A 13,196-nucleotide genomic window follows, 5' to 3' on the forward strand; every position below is an offset into this window, starting at 1 on the left:
TTCTCCAATCTGTGAATTAGAACAAACATTAATCGGTGGCAGATTTAAGGTACTTACTGGGTGAGGCAGATGTAGCAGTTCCCTTAGTTAGACCTGATATTACCACTTGTTTACGATAAGAGTCCTCAATTGTTGGATCATACTGGTCCACAAAATGACCTTGTACATATTGAATACAGACAGTCGATTTTCCTACTCCACCACTACCAAATATCACCACTTTGTAGTCAACTCCTTCACGTGGTGTGATACGCACTAGTTCATGGAATGCCTCAGTTACATTGTGACCAGTCTTTGCTGAAGTCTCCATGAAAGGAACACTCAACTTGTCTGCCAGAGCTTTTCCTTCAGAATACGTGACCACCCGTCCCATATCCAGATCCTTTTTGTTTCCAACCAAAATCTGTAAGTGAAACAAGTGGTACGTCAAAACCATACAAATAGCAGAGTAATGAGTTTTAAAGACATTCTAGTTTACAGTTGTGATAGCTAATTATATTCAAACAGTAAAGGCTACTAGTAGTACTTACAGCAGGCACGTTATCAGTGTCCTTTATCCTAGTAGTGAAGTTGTACATTGTCTCAGCTTCAGTGAAGGATTGTCGATCAGTGATGGAGTATACTAACAAGAAACACTGGCCAGTCCTCATGTACTGATCCCTCATTGCAGAGTATTCCTCTTGACCAGCAGTGTCCAGAATATCCAGTAGACAAGTCTGCAAATGTGCAGTGTAATAGACATACTATAGTAAGGTCGGATAGCAGCTATTAGTGAGCTGCAGTATAGTAGGACCTTGAATCTTGATTATCCAAACATTCAAACAGTGTAGTGACTGCTCTATTAGAGTATTTCGTCATTAGGTGATGTTCTATTAGAGTAAGTGTGTGTTCTATTAGAGTAGTTGAACAGAACTCTGCATATTGTATATAAATGAATGGACTTCATCAATTCACTTACACTTTTTATGATTTAACATTTAACTGGCACACAGGTGTTCAGATAATGGAGGTTCTACTGTACCTATTATTAAATAACCAAAGGTGGCTCCAGGAATAACCAAGGGTGGCTCCAGGAATTTTGGTCCAAATTTTCTGTTGCATGCACTCTTAAAATTAGGGTGGTCTGGGGGCATGAGGAAATTTTGAACTAAAAGATGTTTAAAGTTGACCATCATGTTAGTAATAGGCTGGCATAGTATCAGGAGCAGGCTAAATAGTTAAGGTGAAGCGATGTGAAGTTTGAAGATACAACACAGATGGATACCATTCTAGGGGCCTGAGGGCATACCCCTACATGTCTTGAGATGCAATTTTAGTACTGTGTTGGCACACAAGTAACGTTAAAATTCACATTTTGATTGTTCTATTAGGGTAGTTTACTGCCCTATTAGAGTAATATTTCAATTTGAACATTTGCAAAATCAATTTCAATTGCTTGATCAGTTTCTCAAAACCTCAGAAACCGCCCTAAATCCACCCCTGGTTATAATAACTATACTTCTCCTGCTATGGAATTCACTACCCTCTGGTGTACAGTAGGACCTCACATATCTGAAAGTGTTAATTGTAATAATAATCTCGATTATCCAAACAGTAGCGGTGATTGTTCTATTAGAGCATTTCGTCATTAGGTGAACGATCTATTAGAGTAACTGTATGTTCTATTAGAATAGTTGAACAGAACTTTGTATAATGAAGATTCATTTATGCAAACAAATTCACTTATCTGATCACTTTCATGATTGAACTGGCACACGTGTTTAGATAATGGAGATCCTACTGTATAGAGGAACTCACCTCGGGCTCCAAACTCAGACGCGATTACTTGAGCTACAACAGGAATTTTGAACAACTTATATGTCTTTAGATAGTCCAAGGCTGTGGGACTTTGCGCACCAAGCAAGGCCTAAAATATGGCCTTAACACTGCATAAATTTGTAGCATTAAATCAAATGTGATTTTGTGTAGTGTTAGGCAAATGCCATAATAAGAATATATATATCATGACTACATATCATCACCAAGTGTATACAAACAATACTGTTATTCTGCATGAAATCACTCTCAGATTCAGTTCAGAAAGACTGATCTCCAAAAATTTCCTCTCCTAGGTTTGTATAATTTACATGTTAGTGCTCAGACTGTTCACACATCAAGGTATTTCAGACTGTTCACACATCAAGGTATGGCTGCCTTTTCTCTACATAGTACAATGTAGCTAGTTAGGCCCAGGCATTGAAAAAAAGAGTATGGCCTTGAATATGCACCTCACCAGAAAGGTACTTCCTTTGCTTCTGATACATACTGTAGGAGTTACTTACTTGAGAAAGTGTGCAGTGTTAAATAATAGTTATTTTAGGCACTGACACCAAGTATCAGCTTTCTCTGGTGGCAGAAGCCCTGCAAAGTCATTTCCGATTAATACGTATAATCGGAAAAACATATTTGATTCACGGACACCTATAACGTGGGGAACGGCTGGCAGCACTAATGAATATTACAACGTGTACAATACAGTGTTCTAATTATACGAAAGTCCTTATTCTAATCAATGCCTAACATTATGTCGTATCTTATACTAATACTATAGTTACAGTCCTTGTTACAATACTCCCCCTTCAGATGTTTGCGTCCTCGCAAAATTATGGTGGGACAAAATCATTGTATCTTTGAGGAATACGATGGATTCGTTGAGGTCTAGTGGTAGGGGCAGCACTAGTGACTTGGGGGTCAGGAGTTGAGTTTTCTCCTCTTGGTGGAGTGTCTGGTGAAGAAGTAGTGTAACCAGTAGTAGGTGCTTGCCGTCTTACAACATCAGAATAAAGCCGTGTGCTAGTAGCTGCAGGTGGATGTTGTGGAGGAGTGCACTCTGGAGGCGGCTTCGGAGTGCCAAAGCAATCGGTTGTGATGAACAACAAGAGTCTTGTTAGGTACTCCAAGCAACTGGATGCGGTAATTCACAGCACTAAGCTTATCAATAACAGTATATGGTCCCCGCCATAAAGAAGCCAATTTTTTAATAGTGCCAGTTTTAACAGCTGGGACATACAACCATACTTGATCACCAATACCGAGGTGTGTGTTAGCTGTGTGCTGATCATACCTAGTTTTGTTACGTTGATGAGATTCCTTTACAGCTTCGCGAACTTGAGAGTAAACAGTTCTAAGGGAGCTATGCAAATCTCTTACAAACTGAGTAAGGGCTGTAGCTTCTTTCTGCTTAACTGGAGCCCCAATCATTATGTCCACAGGGACCATTGGTGATCGTCCAAATATAACATGGAATGGAATAAAACCAGTTGACTCATGGATAGTAGTTCTGTATGCGAACATCAACTTAGGTATGTGCTGGTCCCAGTCCTTCTGATTATCACTGACTGTCTTTGCTAGCATTGCCTCTAATGTACGATTAAATCGTTCCACCTGTGCATTCCCTTGGGGGTGATAAGCAGTGGTCCGAGTCTGTGTAATCCCCAAATTCCGACAAAGTGATGAGATGAGGTTACTGGTTAAATTGGTACCCTGATCACTGTGCAAGGATGATGGAATACCATATCTAAAGATCACTTCATCGGTTAATACCCTAGCAAGAGTCTCACTGTCAGTGGTTTTTAATGGGAAGGCTTCTGTCCATTTGCTGAACAAATCAGTCACAACCAATACATACCTGTTCCCTTGTGTTGTGAGTGGCAGCGGGCCCATAATATCCCAAGATATCTTGTCAAACGGATAGCTAGCAGTGATAGTCCCCAAAGGAGCCTGTGCAGCAAGTTGTGGGGCACTGCGTTGCTGACATAGGGCACACTTTGCAATCCACTTCCGGATGTCTCCTTCATATCCAGGCCAATAATATCTTTGTTCGACAGCCTCCATGGTCTTGTGGAATCCCAAATGCCCAAGCTCATTGTGGAGGTGTTGCAATGACATATGATGTAAGCTACTAGGTAGGACTAGCTGAATGTATTCGAAGTTGGAGGGTCCTTGGAACTTGCGGCAGAGCATTCCATCTTTCAAGAAGCATTGCTTAAGACCAGGAGCTGTTCCACGCGGCAATGGAGTATTATCGGAGAGGGCTACAATGATAGGGGAAAGCTGTTCATCTGTTTGCTGGGCTGTCTGTACATCTACTGTACCACCAAGGTGATACTCCATGACCGTCATTACCTCATCAGCAGGCGGTAACCGAGACAGTGTATCAGCATTAGTGTGATCTTTCCCTGCTCGATACAGCACTTTGAAGTTAAATTGCTGTAAGTACATTATCCATCTGGACAACCGACCACCCACATCCTTGAGAGAGCGTAAAGAAATGAGGAGATTGTGGTCCGTTATTAACTTGAAGGGGAAGCCATACACATAGGGGTAGAATTCCTTGATGGTGCCGACAGCAGCTAGCGCCTCACGTTCAATCGCAGAGTAATTTCTCTCTGCCTTGGTTAATTGCCTGCTCCAGTATGAGATTACAACTTCCTTGTTATGCTGTATTTGGCCTAACACACCACCAATTGCAGTGTTGGAAGCATCACTGTAAACCAGAAAAAGCAATGAAAAATCGGGGTAGGCTAAGATCGGAGGTGTAATGAGCTTTTGCTTGAGTGTGTCAAAAGCCAACTGGCAGGACATGTCCCATTGTAATGACTTCTTTGATTTCCCTTGCACTTTATGTAACGGTTCAGCGATGTGTGCATAGTCCTTGATAAAGCGCCTGTAGTAGTTGGTTAGGCCTAAAAACTGCTTCAATTCTTTGATGGTTCTTGGTACCGGGTATGTGGAAACTGCCTTCACCTTGTCATCATCTGGCTTGATTCCTTCCTGAGACACCACATGGCCTAGGTAACGAACCTCTCTAAGAGCGAAGTGACACTTGGATGGTTTAAGCTGTAACCCAGCTTCATTCAAAGCCTGGAAAACTCCAGATAAATGCAACAAATGTTCCTTGAATGTTGAGCTAAACACTATTATGTCATCCAAGTAAATTAGACACTGTTCCCCCACCAATCCAGCAAGGACACACTCCATAAGCCTCTGGAACGTGGCAGGTGCGTTGGTAAGACCAAATGGCATCACATTAAATTCGAAATGGCCTTTTGTGGTAGAGAATGCAGTTTTCTCCTTATCCTGCTCTTCAACAGCCACCTGCCAATATTCAGAGGCTAAGTCCAACGTAGTGAAGTAGGTGGCACCTGCAAGGAAATCCAGAGTAGAGTCAATTCGCAGGAGTGAATATGCGTCACGACAGGTTACATCATTCAAATTACGAGTCAATGCAAAACCTCCAACTGCCATCTTTCTTCCTGACCATGATAACTGGGGAGGACCATGGACTGCTACTAGGACAAATGACATCATTATCCAGCATACGGTGTACTTCAGTAGACACTACCCTCTTCAAGGCTTGGGGTATCCGTCTAAGTGGTTGTCGGATTGGAGAACCTGTGGTAGGAATGGAGTGTTCCACTACAGAAGTCTGCCCTGTGGGGATAGGATTCTCAGCAAACACATGGGAAAAGTTGGTCGATAACTGGGTCAGCTCTGTACGTTCTTCTGTTTTCAAGTGAGATAGATCGATCTGATCCAGGGCAGCTGCTATGGGAGTTTCAGTGCTGGTGACTACACAAGTGGTATGAGATACAAGCATAACACTATGCTCTGGTACCATTGTAGCCAGTTTTGTACCTTTGTAGATGATTACTGGGGTTGGACTGATGTTCATCACTTGTAACAGAATATCACTGCCATTGGCCAATGAGCTTAATGAGCGAGCTACACAGATGTGCGTAGGACTTCTTGTCAATGGATCCACTAATCCACTGGTTGCATTGCAGGGTGCATTAAGCTTCCCAGTTATGAATTGCACTGACCTTCCAGGTATAGAGATGTTTGATGGTGCACAAATTGTAAACTCCTCAGTAACGGAACTGGCGGTATCAGTGATAGGACTGGCTGATGAGACTTGTTGCCGTGTGCCCTGGGTAACAGGAATAGTGTATTGATCATCCCTGTTGGTCAAATAAAGTACACTGTTACCACAATCCACAATAGCCCTGTACCTCTTGAGAAAGTCTGCACCCAGCAAACAATCCACTGTCAGATGACGCACCACAGTGAACTCATGTGTAACTGTAAATGTACCCAGTGACACAGACAGTGTAGCTCGGTCTGCAATGTCCAAGGGAGCACCAGTGGCACTAACAGCTGCTGTAGTAGGACCAGAAATACTTATGTGACTGGGTAATAACTTATGGTGAACAACAGAAATAGCAGCACCAGAATCTAACAAAAAGTAAATTTGTTGATTAGAAATGTTTCCATTCACATAGAAGATTGCATTAATAGCGGTGGGTGCACTTTCAGATGGGTGGTGAATGTAAGTCAAGGTCGTGGCCAGCCACCCACCCTCCGGGCTGGCCTGTTGAAGTTTAAAGGGCAGTGTCGCTTGATGTGACCAAGTTCACCACAAAGCCAGCAAGTTGGTTCTGTGTATTCACGTTGTCTCCCTTGTCGACGTCCATGCATGGGTGGGTTGATTGTGATATGATCTATTAGTATGCTCTGTTGGGGGTAACGGTGACTGTTTCTGACCCATCTCCAGTGCTTCGAGGCATTTGGAAATCTGGTATAATGATTCCTGGAGCTTATTGTACCCTGATGGCTCCTGTGTAGATGGTTTACGATGAACAACATTAACTTCTTCGCTATTGTCAGCTTCTCCAGCAAAGTTGAGGGCATACTCAATCTTTACTGCATCCTTAACAGCTTGAGTAAGTGTGCCTGGCTTGCCTTGAAGCAATAGCTGATGACGAATAGGTGGGAGTAACCCTGTAAGGAAAAGCTGCACCAATATGGCGGAAGTGGAGTTTTCAGTTTCATAGGCTTCAGTGAACAGTTTTTTGAGATCTGCGACATAATCTAAAATCCTTTCTCCAGGGAGTTGAGAGCGCGACATGAACAACTGACTCGATGTTAAAGAATCACGCACCAGCCCAACTTTAGTCATCAAAAAGCTCTTAAAATTTGCCAGGTTCCCACGAGTGTCTTCGTCCACGTCACGTTCCACGTAATACTCTACCAGCTCACCGCGGAGTAGTATGGGGAGAACGAGTTTCTTTCTGTCCGGCGTCGTTCCATTCACGGCTTTTGCAGTAGCAACCAGTTCAAAACGAGTCCAAGCCTGATGAAACTCTTCGCCGGTGATTTCGGGAAGGGGTAAATCCAACGGTGTTGCCATCAGTACAGCCAAGAGTTCATAATATATATAAGGAATATATATTATGAACTATTGGTACAGCCTAAACACAAATTCAACTCGGAAACAATTGTTGCTGTTCATACTGTCATTTCACCACATAACGCCGGCGGAACTAAAGGTTTTGGCTTACATGAATGGATACGCTAACGTCTTAGCTTTCAATCAGTACCATTTACATGGAAAAAGAACACGGCTTGCTCTCAGAGCCCTGAACCACGAGGGTGCGATCTAATAATCATTTTGCACAAAACGTGTTCTACGAGATTCGCTCTCGAAATTTAGACGATCATACACTAGTAAAACCTTCAGTGCTGGTCACTGTAAAGCATTAATACAATACAATACAACAACAACTCTTACCATAATAAGAAATCCTTTTCATCTCCGATTTTAGAAGGCTTATCTGCCCTTTCTCTTCGCTTTTCTTGAATCCATACCGATCAAAGGTAAGGTGTTGATTATTGCAGTGCTGACGGCTCGCGTATTTTGTATTGAATTTACTCCGGTTTCCAATCCCGGGTAAGGTATTATCAAGAGTTAATAATATAGGATTATATATATTATTAACTCTCTATATTATTAACTCTTGGTATTATCTATATACCGAATGCTCTATTACAGTATTGCGATGACTGTTCTATAGAGTATATTATGATGACTGCTCTATTAGAGTATCTCGAACTTTTTACAAATTCAAGTAGCTCAGTGAAAAGTGGTCCGGCATTGCCTACAATTGCTGTAAAGTACCGCAGTAAAAAGACCCATGCATAAATGATTTAAACAACTTACTCAGCCATTTTATAAATTTGCCTATAAGGAATAGCTGTCAATCTACTCAACTATTTGTGCAGAGGCACTTTAATTAAAAAAATATAAGCCTCCAATCAAGACCCATCAGTGGCAGTGAGTCACAAGGCCAAGAAAACACAAGTGCATGTCACAAACAATAAAATGCAACCACTAGCTGCTGTGAGTCATTTATACATGCTGGACAATTAACTAGAATCAACATAACTTCTGTGAAACACTTAACAATGCATAACTTCTTAAGGTGGGTAACATAGTGAAATTGTTTCATGTGCAACATTAAATCCAAACACGGGTTACATATAGAATTTTACATAGCTACAGTATTTTACATACAGTTTATAAACAAATTGGTTCTCATGTTGAAAAGGTTCATTTGTATTTGTACCCATAGTATTGTTCTTGTACTCTTGCATCAGCTTTACGTTTGCTGACTATTCCCTTCTTGGCTCCACCAGACAGGAATTGGCCCATGTGAGCAGCTTTCTTAGTGTGAAGTAACTTTGCCATAGAATCTGATGATTGTCTTGATGTATCATGTGATGCTTGTTGTAACTCTGAGTCTAGCTCGAGACAGTTGCTAACAAAGTTGGCGTACTCCTCATATTGTTGATCAGATTCTGCAGCTGTCTGCATCAAACGTTGAGCAGAGTGGAGTACTTGACGTGCTTCATCCAACTGACCATGTTGAGCTAGTGCTGCACTCTTTTGTACAGCAGCTAATCCACTTACTCCAATATTACAATCCTGTAGAAATAGGGTACAGTGAATTACCAGAAACATTTAAACTAATTATCAATTACTTGTTCAATGTCTTCTCGTTTCTGAGTGAATTCTCGACATTTGCTGATAACTCTTAAACATTTCATTTGATCTGGTCGACGGTAGATGATCTGCACTTGGAAAGGAATGCTTCCTATTTTCTTAGCTGCATCTCCATCTTTAGTATTGAACTCCACAGTGAAGTCCATGTTTTGTGGAGTATTGCCTATTTCTTCATGAAACCGACTAGCCTCCTACAGTAGTCCAGTTAATAGTGTCTCACAATACATTGTACACTACTGACCTTAGTAGATCTGTCTGTCTTCAGTAGTAAGCAAGGGTGAGTTATCATGCTTACTTCCACTTCGGTGGCGACGATGACATTTTGAGCAATGCTACGTATCTGTCGTACCATCTCAAGAGGATGAAGAATGTTAATAGTTCCACCAGTAATGGAGGCTGCTTGGCTGATGGCTTGTAAACCACACTGAGTATCTCCATCAATTCCCAGTATGGAAACAGTGACATTACAAGTCTTAGCATATTCTCCAACCTGTAAATCAGGGCAAGCATTAACGAACAGCCCATGACAATACTCTTTGACACTTACGGTGCTGTAAAATCCTGTGGTATCACGACGGCCACTGAGGGATCCCACCCCAGTGTTGGGTACACCATCAGTACACAGGATAATCTCAGAGGAGAGAGTACGATCTGATGCCAGTGCTACACTAAGTGCGAGAGCTGGTCCCAAAGCTGTACATCCTTTGGTACTTAGACCTTGTACACGAGTCTTTAGGGCACTAGAGACATTGGAAATACACTCATTCACTGATTACAAGTAACTACAGAGTATTGCTTACTCAATTGATTCTACAAGTGGTTTATCACTGAGTAAGTGTTTCAGTGAACGTCCCTTTTCCAACAGTTGATCATAGTTACTCAGCGTAGCACCTTCAACTGTGGCACCATCAGTAGTACCATCTCCACACACAACCACTTTGCTCTCAAACAACACAAGAGCAACCTGAACAAAACATACAATGGTTATACTAGTATATGATGTAAGTAAGTGAACATTTCTTACTTGACAATTTGGTCTCTCCACACTGAGATGGTCCAAATGTCGGATCACAGCCTCTTTGATACATTCCAGTCGTCTAATTTGTCGTACACCACCACTAGCTTGACCACTATTTCTCACTGCACTCCACTCAGCTATAATTATCCCATAATCTAAATGTTGGATGTTAAGTTTCCTACCTTGCAGTGCTGGTATTTTCACCACATGGTCCATGCTACCGCTAATATCAATGGCAAAGATGATTAGACCTCCTTTAGTGGATGCCTTGATGGTTGCTTTAGCTTCAGCAACACCATCCTTGGTAGCAGCATCATCATCAGCTGGAGGTGCTGGGGGAGCTGGTTCTAGTACATAATCCACTGTGTCAACCTTTGGCTTCTCTTCATCAGTTACATCAACATTCTCATTGACATGATCACAGAATTCACTAAAGTCAAATTACATGATTAGTTTAGTCAGTACATCACTTCTTTTACCAATTCCATGTCACTGTACCATCTTTTGCTTTTTCTAACTTTGATGCAGTTGACAAGACAGCCTTGCAACTTGAGTTCTTGCAGTAATAAGGGTCCCCAGTGGCCATAGTAGACTCTTCTGCCAGTGTTCCCAACTGGAGTACTAACACATTAGTGTTAGCTCGAGCTACTCTAACTTTCTTCTTTTTTGCTGCAGCCTTAGGTGCTGAAGGAGGTGGAGGAGCAGATGGTGGACCAGACTTTTTCTTCTTCGTCAAACTTCCTAAAAATCCTTTATGTTGTTGCTTAGATTCTATAAAATATAGTTATTGTTTACCAACAGTACAAGTTAATAAGCTGGTTACTTACTGGGTGAAGCAGATGCAGCAGTTGCCTTAGGCAGACCTGATATGACCACTTGTTTACGATAAGAGTCCTCAATTGTTGGATCATACTGGTCCACAAAATGACCTTGTACATATTGAATACAGAGAGCTGATTTTCCTACTCCACCACTACCAAGTATCACCACTTTGTAGTCAACTCCTTCACGTGGCGTGATACGCACTAGTTCATGGAATGCCTCAGTTACATTGTGACCGGTTTTTGCCGAAGTCTCCATGAAAGGAATGCCCAACTTGTCTGCAAGAGTTTTTCCTTCAGCATATGTGATCACTCGTCCCATATCCAGATCCTTTTTGTTTCCAACCAAAATCTGTAAGTGAAACAAGTGGTCCATATAAAAACAGAGCAGTTTTTTTTTTAAAAACTGTACTAGGTCAACTTGAATACAGTTGTGATAATCATATTCATATAACTACCACACAGTAAAGGTTACTATCAGTACTTACAGCAGGCACATTATCAGTGTCCTTAATCCTAGTAGTGAAGTTGTACATTGCCTCAGCTTCAGTGAAGGATTGTCGATCAGTGATGGAGTATACTAACAAGAAACACTGGCCAGTCCTCATGTACTGATCCCTCATTGCAGAGTATTCCTCTTGACCAGCAGTGTCCAGAATATCCAGTAGGCAAGTCTGCAAATGTGCAGTATGCTTTACAATGGATACTAACAACTAGCTAGATTATTTGCATGTAGCTCGGCTATTTAATTGTGATCGAGCTAGCTTCCGAGCTCCAGCATTAACAGCTATGCTTCTCTTGCATGTCCTAGCTAAGATACTGGCTCTACATCTTGTGTTTACCTGTCCATCGTCACTGCCGGCTTGATGGCGTCTGCGCATGTCATCGATCGTTTCTTCCTCTTCTTGTTCCACCTCTTCAACCTCGTCCGCATCATCCTTCGCGGAGTAGACGAAATTGCTAGCAAAATGCATGTCTTGACACTTGCAAAAATGATAGTACAGTTACAACAAAGTTAAGGGAGCAACACGGTGATCAGATGATTGCAAAATATGTTGTGCAGTGTCAATGTACACTTTTATAGCTAAAAATCTGTCACTATTAATAGAAAATCTCATCTATTATAGAAACATTAAGTCATAGTTTTGCGGGCGTAGATCTCCCATCAAATACACGAACTTACGGTAACACGTAAGTCCCAACTATACCGGATACTCTCTGTAATCCCGGCCTATCGGATACGGTGACTAGTCTCTCCTTGCCTTCATCCGTGTCTGTAATGCTCCTAGAGAGCAGTCCAGCCTCCATAAGTGATTGCATAGCATTCTTCAGTATATCCAATGATAGAACATCATAACAGTGGAACAAACCTGCAGTAAACAAAGCTGCTATAAAGATTGTAGACAGGGCCGCCCACAGGGGGGGGGGGGGGGAGGGCAACTGGGGCATTTTGCCCCGGGCCCCAGCCTGAAAGGGGCCCCAGGAGGCCCCATGAAGGGCCCCCTGAATACCTGTTTAAAAGATCGATATACTCTAATAGAGCAGTCAGATCTAAATACTCTAATAGAGCAGTCACAGTATTCTTCAGAGGAGCAGTATAGCAAGCTTATAGATAAGGAGATATGGTTGGTGATGGGTAGTTATTGTCATTGCCAGCAGGTTGTGACCTTTTTTTTTTTTTTTTGGTCTTCACCTTACAACTTGGGTCAAGGGCCCCACTTTAACTCTTTGCCCTGGGCCCCTTAATTTCTCTGGGCGGCCCTGATTGTAGATTATCTATTTTGGACATATAGACTACACTTATGTAGAGCCATGCAAAGGCATGCATGCATGTATGAAATGGTGTACTATGTACCGTAGTGACTCAACTCTCACGCATTGCGCGTGAGACACACGCATTTGACTCCAATCTCACTCTTGATTTTGCAACTCATGCATAGTTTTGCAAAAATCTCACGCACTTTTCAGAAACAGACTGTCTAGCTTTATAATATAGTCTCTATTAACTTACAATCCGAGCCCGTTACAATCTTTGTACCCCCGCGACAACGAGCCGTATACTTTCGTACTTGAGATTTCGTAGTGAACGGCGCCGGCTCGCTATATATCACATGCAAATACACGTGCAGCTGCACTGTGATGCTGTTCATAATATGAAGCAGCAAATTTAATTTTTATCTCTAAGGCTTCCTATAGTGAATAGCACCCAATATTATTCACAGTGCATGGTTGTTTACTTGTAATATCTGGTTAGCTCAGTACAAGTTACTCCCCTTTCACAGTGGCCTTTGTGCCGGCACTGCCGGTTATGGTGTTTTCTTTGTGTGTTGAATACAATAAAGCTCACAGTAGCAAACAATAACTCTATAGACTATGTTACATACTGTAGTTAAATAGTATAGTTGTACCATGTAAGTGAGTTGTTTTTACTGCTTTGACATTAATAATTGTGTACAGGGAAATATTTCTAGAGCTG

At 41.8% G+C, this 13,196-nt stretch overlaps 2 protein-coding genes across 2 annotated transcripts; both read right to left on the reverse strand.

The window, feature by feature from the left end:
* Window positions 1–3: 3 nt before the first annotated feature.
* LOC136269229 (circularly permutated Ras protein 1-like) lies at window positions 4–7,695 on the reverse strand. Its single transcript, XM_066064733.1, has 3 exons — window positions 7,610–7,695; window positions 531–716; window positions 4–403 (listed from the first exon to the last, which is right to left on the reverse strand). Exons 1-3 carry the CDS (start codon window positions 7,610–7,612, stop codon window positions 29–31), a joined length of 564 nt encoding a protein of 187 aa, XP_065920805.1. The 5' UTR covers window positions 7,613–7,695; the 3' UTR covers window positions 4–28.
* Window positions 7,696–8,294: 599 nt separating this feature from the next.
* Window positions 8,295–12,094, reverse strand: LOC136269190 (circularly permutated Ras protein 1-like). The gene is made up of 11 exons (XM_066064685.1): window positions 11,563–12,094; window positions 11,209–11,394; window positions 10,727–11,072; window positions 10,379–10,670; window positions 10,082–10,329; window positions 9,906–10,036; window positions 9,682–9,845; window positions 9,429–9,621; window positions 9,123–9,371; window positions 8,860–9,072; window positions 8,295–8,803 (listed from the first exon to the last, which is right to left on the reverse strand). The coding sequence occupies exons 1-11, from the start codon at window positions 11,692–11,694 to the stop codon at window positions 8,429–8,431; spliced, it is 2,529 nt and encodes an 842-aa protein (XP_065920757.1). The 5' UTR covers window positions 11,695–12,094; the 3' UTR covers window positions 8,295–8,428.
* Window positions 12,095–13,196: the final 1,102 nt, after the last annotated feature.

This window comes from Dysidea avara, chromosome 10, assembly GCF_963678975.1.
Source record: "Dysidea avara chromosome 10, odDysAvar1.4, whole genome shotgun sequence".
Taxonomy (NCBI): domain Eukaryota; kingdom Metazoa; phylum Porifera; class Demospongiae; order Dictyoceratida; family Dysideidae; genus Dysidea; species Dysidea avara.